The sequence below is a fragment of the Saccopteryx bilineata genome, chromosome 4, assembly GCF_036850765.1.
Source record: "Saccopteryx bilineata isolate mSacBil1 chromosome 4, mSacBil1_pri_phased_curated, whole genome shotgun sequence".
Taxonomy (NCBI): domain Eukaryota; kingdom Metazoa; phylum Chordata; class Mammalia; order Chiroptera; family Emballonuridae; genus Saccopteryx; species Saccopteryx bilineata.
The window spans coordinates 148680001-148688444 of record NC_089493.1 but is presented as its reverse complement, the minus strand read 5'-3'; the positions used below and the strand labels follow the sequence as shown (position 1 = coordinate 148688444).

Genomic DNA, 8444 nt, shown 5'->3' with positions numbered 1-8444 from the left:
CTGCCTCCCCATTTCCAACTTAAGAAAAATACAAAAAAATAAAATAAATAAATAAATAAAATAAAAATTCAAAAAATGTATCCTGACCTGTGGTGGCAGGGCAGAAAAAGGGTCAACCTGGAATGCTGAGGTCACCAGTTTGAGACCCCTGGGCTTGCCTGGTCAACACACAGACGAGGAGCAACTACTACGAGTTGATGCTTCCTGCTCTTTCCCCACCTCCTCTCCTCTCTCTAAAGTCAATAAATAAAATATTTTTAAAAATTCAAGAAATATAATTAAGGAATTAATTAAAAAATAATTAGTGCCTAACGAGGCTGTGGCGAAGCAGATAGAGCATTGGCCTGGAATGCTGAGGACCCATGTTCAAGGCCCCGATAACCATGGGCTTATCTGGTTTGTGCATGGCACAGGGTGGTTGGCTTGAGCACGGGCTCATAGACATGACCCCATGGTCACTGGCTTGAGCCCAAAGGTTGATGGCTTGCGCAAGGGATCACAGATCATATGAGAAAGCAATCAATAAACAACTAAGGTGCCACAATCAATTGATATTCTCATCTCTCTCCCTCCTGTCTCTGTCTATCCATCCCATTCTCTCTTGCAAAAAAAAAAAATTAATTAAAATAATAATAATAAAATAAAAAGAAATAATTAGCTATGATTTCAGGTTCTTTCCAAATGTTTGACTTTACTGATTTCTTACTAATGTAAGTTTTCCTCCTCTTAAACTTGAAGCATACATATAACGATCTAAAGATACAAAACCCAAAGCATAGCTTAAATGATTAAACACTAAAGGTTCATAGGGAAAAGGCTTAATAATGCCTTTGTAATGTGAATGGTAAACACATCAATTACAGACTGGATGGGCTATGATGGACAGCCATGTTTAAAGTGAAGGCTACTGTAAAGCAGAGAAGCCATCCTTGAGTCAGCCGGGCATTAATAATTTGAGGAACTCCTAGTGGAAACGAAGTGGAAAGACATTCTTTCTCTCATCCATGGGAAACCATCTGGAGAGGAAAAATGGTTTCCAAAAACTCACGAGTGAAACTTACGTGATAATTCACAAATTAAATCAGCTTACGTCACATTCTACCTCTTTGTATTACAGTAATGTACGAGCAAGCTGGTCAATAAGGAAAACACCGTTCTGACTTCCCTCAATTTCAAAACAAATAGTAATTGCCCACCTCCTCCCCTTACAGTTTTGTAATTTCTCCAGACCCTCAGCTTCTCTCTCAACTGCCCACTCCCTAGCCTCTCAATGCCTGGCATATTGCCAGCAACAAATCTTGTATGAACCCAATTGACCTGGCAAAGAAACCTTGTCACTGTCTTGGGGGTGACGACGTAAGGCTCAGGATAAAGAAAAGCTAGTTTTTTCTACTGGAGCCCAGCACCACCTTTATTGTCCCCATCATGACTGGGACCGAGATTTGTGGGTGACTGGGTCTCTCCCGAGGCTGCACTGCTTCCGCCAGTGTGTAGTCATCTCCTTCCCCTAGCACTAAAACAATACCTTGGCCTGCTGCCAAACTTTGGGCAGCGAGATACTTTGGCTGTTTATGGCCGGACCCAGTGCTACAAGAGGCTGGGGCAGCTCTGAGTTCTAGGACAGGTTCAGAAGAAGAGAAGAGTCGAAAGCTTTAAAATACTCCTTCCTCCGCCTCCTCCTTTTTGTCCCAGACACCAAAACAAACGAGCTGATACACGTGTCCCTATGACTCTTGTTTACTATCAAGACTGCGCTGTTCACGCACCTCTGGGATATGTAGTCTAACCAGTTCCTGCCGCGCGCGGTTTACCAGCGGTAACAAGAGAGGCTCAGACTACGAACCCACAATCCATTTCGGGGGTAAAGTTTGGCGTAGGTTCCCGGAGTCCCGGCAGCAATCCAATCCGAAGCGCTCATTTTAGTGACTGACATGCCATCTTCTCCAGTAAACACAACAGAAAAGTCAATACAAGCCCGCCAACCGAGAGGGGCCACAGTATCACCCAATAGGAAAGAAAAACTGTCGAGTGGCAGTTATGCAGACCAATAAGAAAGCGAAAAGGCTGGGAGGCGGCTCAACCCCAGGGGGGTTGAGGGAGGGGGAAGACGAAGCTTGAAAGACTTGGTAATGGCGACGGGTTTGGTAAGTAGGAAAGTTTCGGTTCAGGAGTAAGAGCGGTGGCGGGAGCAGAAACGGATGCTTGAGAGGCCGGCGTCAGTCGGGGAGGGGTTACATAAGCTTCCGGTGGTGTTGTCGCCGCCAGGGCCGCCCGCGCCGGGGCTCCCCTCACTCCGCGGCGGGTTTGTTGTGTCTGTTCGGGAGGGGTGGGGGTGGGGAAGGGAGGGGCACAGTCTTGAGGGGAACGGGCGGCTGGGCGAGGTCGCGGCCGCGCTCCTAGTCTTCGAAGGGTGGCCCTCACGGTGGGGCAGTGGACCATCTGGTAACTGCCCGCTGTGAACCCACCGCACCAGTGGCCCCCGCGAGCTCACCTGGGCTTGGCGGCGGCGCGGCTCGAGGGGTCTCGGGGCGGGGTAGAGGAGAAACCGGCTAGGACTTGCTCCGGGCCCGGTTGCGCGGTGGGTAGTCGGACCTGGTGCCGAGATGGGGAGAATCTGGGTGGGGGACGGGACGATGCGGTGCCGGGGCTGCCCAGGAAAGTTTGACTTCAACTCCCCCGTGTGTGGGCAGAGGGTCGGAGGTTGGCTTGCAATGGAGGACCGGCCGGAGATGGGGGACCCCAGTGAGGCACCCCCTCCTTCGGGTCGGAGACGGGCGCGGGCGGAGCTGGGGAGCTCGGGGAGACGCTGGGCCCCAGGGCTCATTGTTACGCAGTTCGAATGAATGGGCTCCGAGGCGCCTGCGCGCTGGGGCAGAGCGGAGGGGAAAAACAAGCCTTGAGTCCAGGCTGCGGTCACATGATGGGGGGAGGGGAGAGGACCGCGATGAATGGCGAAAGAGGGTGGGGGATGGACTTGGCGTTAACCTGCGGGCGCTGCCTCTGTGTGACCGAGAGCAGAGACTTGGCAGGCGAGTCCAGTCTCCGCCTTCCAGCCTATGCTGCTGCCCCAGGCAGATTGAAACAAAACAAAAAAGAATCCAGGCGTAGTCGACCGAGGGGGCTAGGTTTTTGTAGCTTTAATTAAACGCTGCTTGCTGTTTAGAGCGTTTCGCTAGCTTTTGTCCATTCTACAGTACTTAAGAGTTCATTCTTAGGAAGTTTTAGCAAGAACCGCTTTTAAAAGGAGCACTGACAGCAGAGCACACTCAAAGAGTTTTTTAAAAGCACAGGGTGCCACTGATGTGGCACGGAGGTAAAAGGGAGTTGTGTATACGAGGAAATGTTGGAGTCCTACCACCTACTCCCTACGGAGGGCCGTAGACTTATTTCCATCTAAGTACGTGTAAGAGATAATTCTGAACAGTGTTTTTGAAATTAAAGTTAACTTGAGAATTAGGATAATTTTAATATTTGTGAATACTCTTCTATTTAACTATTATTAATCTACATTTATAATGTATTCCTTGAACTTTTGGTTTGTTGTTTTTGTTTTTTGCTGTTTCTTTTGCTTTACCTTGGTAACCAAGAACGTTAGTATCGTCTGTTCAGTTTCCTTGATTGAACTACCCAGTTCTTTCTGGGTTGGCAATATCTAGTACGTTTTAAGGAAATTCGAAATACGTTTAAAAGAATTAAATCCATTAAGTTTTTGTTTTTTTGACAGAGTCAGAGAGAGGGACAGATAGGGACAGAGAGACGGGAAGGGAGAAAGACAAGCATCAATTCTTCCTGGCAGCACCTTAGTTGTTCATTGATTGCTTTCTCATATGTGCCTTGACCTGGGGTTACAGCAGAGCAACCATGGGGTCATGTCTATGATCCCATGCTCAAGCCAGAGACCCCCACGCTCAAGCCTGCAACCACGAGGTTTTGAACCTAGGCCCTCCGAGTCCCAGTCTGACTCTGTATCCACTGTGTTACCACCTAGTCAGGCCATTCTTAAGTTATTTGAGCTACTTTATACTTTTAAGAAAGCCTTCAACAGCAGAATGTTGCTCTTTATTCTCATTTGATTAATACATTATTTATAGAATGAAAACTTGATTTCACTTTCTAGTCCATTTTATGTAGTTTTACAAGTCTAATTATCTTTTCTTTCTGCCTGAAAACCCTTCCCCTTTGTTCATTTCTCAAATTTTGTTCACTTCTACTTACATTAGTTAAAAGGTTACTTTCTGCCAGGATTTCCCTGCACACCTGTCTCCACAATCTTCCATGATTCACACTGTTACCTACCTCTTAGACTTCAAACAGTACTGTCACTTTAAAGAATGGTTTCCTCCACTGTATTTTCACTTCTTTGGACTCTTGTCGCTACCCAAGTTATCAGTGGAGGGAGGTATATGTCCTGGGCTTAATGAAAGAATAGACTCTTAGGCCCTCAAGTTTTCCTGGAGGGAGAATTGCAAGCTGGTGTCTTGGAGGTATTGGTACTTTTTTTCCCTGTCATAAATTATAAGTTACAACCATGTTCATGAGATAGTGCCGGGTGTTTTGCATGTATTGAATATGAAAATGAATATTTACTTAGAATGAAAATAAAAATCACAATGAATTTTAAAGGTTTTAAAGCTGACAAATAGCTTATATTTCACAGAATTTAGGAAAAATGATATTCTTGTTAACTACCTGACACATCAATGATACTCATATTCTTTCATATTTTGGTTTGCATTTACTTTGGTGCTTTATACTATCATTTTCCATAAAGAATAGAAAAAATTTTCTAATATGTATTTTTTTAAAAAAATTTATTCATTTTAGAGAGGAGGGAGGGAGAGGGAGAGAGAGAGAGTGAGAGAGAGAAGGGGGAGGAGCAGGAAGCATCAACTCCCATATGTGCCTTGACCAGGCAAGCCAGGGTTTTGAACCGGCAACCTCAGTGTTTCCAGGTTGACGCTTTATCCACTGCGCCATCACAGGTCAGGCATGTATTTTTTTTTAATAGGGACATAGAATCAGAGGGATAGACAGGGACAGACAGACAACGGAGAGAGATGAGAAGCATCAATCATCAGTTTTTCGTTGGGACACCTTAGTTGTTCATTGATTGCTTTCTCATATGTGCCTTGACCATGGGCCTTCAGCAGACCGAGTAACCCCTTGCTCGAGCCAGCGACCTTGGGTCCAAGCTGGTGAGATTTTGCTCAAACCAGATGAGCCCGCACTCAAGCTGGTGACCTCGGGGTCTCGAACCTGGGTCCTCTGCATCCCAGTCCGACGCTCTTATCCACTGTGCCACCGCCTGGTCAGGCTGATTTTCTAATATTTTTAAAGCTATTGATAGTAACTTAGAAAAGTTTTTTTTCACAAGTTATTATAGGTAATGTAAAAATTTTTTAGGATTACAGTCAAGTTTTGGAAAACAAGTTTCATATATGAATTTTAGATGATTTCAATTTTTTTTTTCATACAGTGGCTCATCTTGAGTATTTGAATTGACAGTCTTCTTTTAAACAAGTTTGTGCATGGTTTTTTGTAGTGATGTATTGTGGGGTTTCTGTTATCTTCATCAATATCAGTATTTGTTTCAGATCAGCTCAGAATTAATAAGAATTTGAATAGATGTGATTTGGCACTGACCAAGGATTCTGGTCTGGGCAGCAGTGACAGATGAGATATAAGAGTGCTTTGGAATCAGGGAAGCATGTGGGATGTAATATCTTTTATACTTATAGTAATTATGAGTAGTAGACAGGTACTGGTCCTATTTATAAATAAGAAAACTGAGGCATAGAAGTTAAATTCTTCAGTCATATTGAGAGTAAGTGATATTCTAGAGTAGTATATTTTACCAAAAGTGTATCTAACTCACCCTGGCCAGAATGCTTGGTTGGTCATGGTCTGGATGCACAGAGGTTGCTGTGGCACATATAGGAACAAATTGATGTTTCTGCTTCTCTGTCTCCCTGTTTCCTCTCTCTCTCAAATCAGTAAAAAATAAAACACACACACAAAATCTAACTCACTGTTGAGGTGTGGACTTTTTTTTTCCTTAGCACAATGGCAAACAAACTGTAGAAACCTTTCTTTGAAATCTTTTGTTTCCAGTTTCAAGAAAATATTCTAGAAGAATTGCATTAAGGCCCCCAACTGCTTTTAGTATAGAAAGTTGCATTTAACATAGTTTGTAATAGAAGCTCATTTTAGCTTGGATTATATAATCTACTTAAATATCTCAGTTCTCATGTTAGAGATATATATTCATTGCAGATTTCTTCTCTTCACCTATTGCTCCCAAACCTTTGAGTTTGGTATCGAGTCCTTCAGGATTGGGGCAGGGCATATAGGCGTTCCTGTCAGTGATATCCATAGTAAGGATGGAAAGGGAAGGATTCAAGAAAGAATAGGCACTTGAAAGTAGTAGTTTAACTTATGTTGGTCTATATCTTGTCATTTTTATTTGTTTCTTTATAAAAATTGTCCTTTTCAGTCAGCAGAGTCCTGTTTTCCTCATCCGTAATAATACTTTGTTCACAGAGCTGTTTTGAGGCTATATAAGATTAGATCATCTATGTGGAAATGCTCTGCATGGCATTTAGTAAAACCTGTTTTCTTTTTTCATTTACTGAGACTTGTTGCCTAAGATTTTGTGGATGTGTATTTCTGAAAGTTTGCCAAACAGAAGCAGAGAGGGTCTTGCCAACACCACCCAATACAACTTTGTCCACTGAACAGGACATTTTAAAACACAGCTGCTGGAGAATTTTATTCTTTCCTTTTGAGACTCAGTGATTTTGTGAAGAGATGATATGTGAATCCTAAAAACAGCAGCATACAGAAATGTGAATGAACAATAGCATCAGCTCTACCAGGAAATATTTGAAAGAGGAGCTTGTTTATCAAAATGAGTATCTAATTGGTATAATGTATTTAGGGGAGTATTTTTGACTCTTGGTATTCTTTTATTATATCAGGGGCTTTGCTTCCCTTAAATAGTTGGACAAGAAAATGAGAACCAAAAACTTATATTTGTATATGAGTTTGAATTCTGCTCATTGTAGTTAATTCTCACACTAGCCCTGTGAGATAAGTAGAGGAACTGGAAGGCTGAGATCAGGTGACCTGCCCAAGGTGACATGGTCTATTCAAGACTATTGACTAAGTCTAGGCTCCCACTTACTGTACAGGACATTTACAGTAGCAATACCTCCATTATCTCAAGACCAACTTTTGATAGCCAGTAAATGAGAGGTATAAACAGATAGAACTCAAGTTTAGCAAGTTATTAATTTTGTCCCTTTTACTATTTGTAGGTAACTGTTTTGAAATTAATTTTTTTCAACACATTAAGGAATATTGTGATAGGATATTGGTAGATAATTAAGGCTAGGTGCTGAAGAAATAGTTGAAAGGAGGTATTCATGTAAGTGTTGAATGGTGGACACTGCAGAAAAGGAGTGTTTTTGTTTATAAAATGGAAGTAATTTAAGCCTCTACATCATAGGTCATTGTAAAAACTTAATGAACAATAAATGTAAAAAGCTTAGAATAGTGCCCAACAAAACAAATCTGAGCCGGTGACCTCTTGCTTAAGCCAGCGACCTTGGGGTTTCGAACCTGGGTTCTCAGTGTCCCAAGCCAATGCTCAATCCACACCAGCAGTCAGGCCTCAGAACTATACTTTTAAGTACGAGCATTCATGTATGTCCTCGTGCCTCCTGACCATCTGGAGTACAATGGATTTATTTTAAAAATGTGTGAGGCAGCATTTAATGGCAAATGTACCTCTTGTCTCCATAAATTGGTTATCAAACAAATATGATTTTAAATTAATAAAACTGGAACTGGAATGGATTTCATTTTTTGAAAAAAAAACTCATTAAAAAGGTTAAACAGTCTTCACATTTATACAAAGTCATTTTGAAATACTATATGAATATGCAGAAACATCTATAACATTTAAGGGAATGTATTAAAAACAGGTGTTTTTTTTTTTAAGTTTTAAGGTTTTGTTCATTTTAGAGAGGAGAGAGTTGGGAGGGAAGCAGGAAGCTTCAACTCTCGTGTGCTTTGACCAGGCAAGCCCAGGGTTTCAAGGGGGGGGGGGCACCTCAGTGTTCCAGGTTGATGCTTTATCAGCTACGCTACCACAGGTCAGGCTGTTTTTAGGCTGTCCTTATTTTTTAATTACTTCTGTTTTTGCCTGACCTGTGGTGGCTTAGCAGATAAAGTGTTGACCTGGAACGCTGAGGTCCCCAGTTCGAAACCCTGGGCTCGCCTGGTCAAAGCACATACAGGAAGCAACTACGATTTGCTCCTCCCCTACTTTTTTTCTCTTTTTCTCCTCTCTAAAATTAATAAATAAAGAAAAACCAGAATGTATTAACATTTTGCTGTGAGGAGGTGGAGGCTCAGAATCACAATTTGGCCAATTTTTACTT

General features: G+C 42.5%; 1 protein-coding gene across 2 annotated transcripts in view; it reads left to right on the top strand.

The window, feature by feature from the left end:
* Positions 1–1996: 1996 nt before the first annotated feature.
* HBP1 (HMG-box transcription factor 1) overlaps positions 1997–8444 on the top strand; it is a 41544-nt gene continuing 35096 nt past the window's right edge. Inside the window, exon 1 of one of the 2 annotated variants that reach the window (XM_066272213.1) lies at positions 1997–2144. In XM_066272213.1, coding sequence (XP_066128310.1) covers positions 2130–2144 — 15 coding nt within the window. In that variant the 5' untranslated portion in view covers positions 1997–2129. Of the gene's footprint in view, positions 2145–2282; positions 2303–8444 lie in introns of those variants that run through there. The other variant, XM_066272214.1, reaches the window with a different exon arrangement.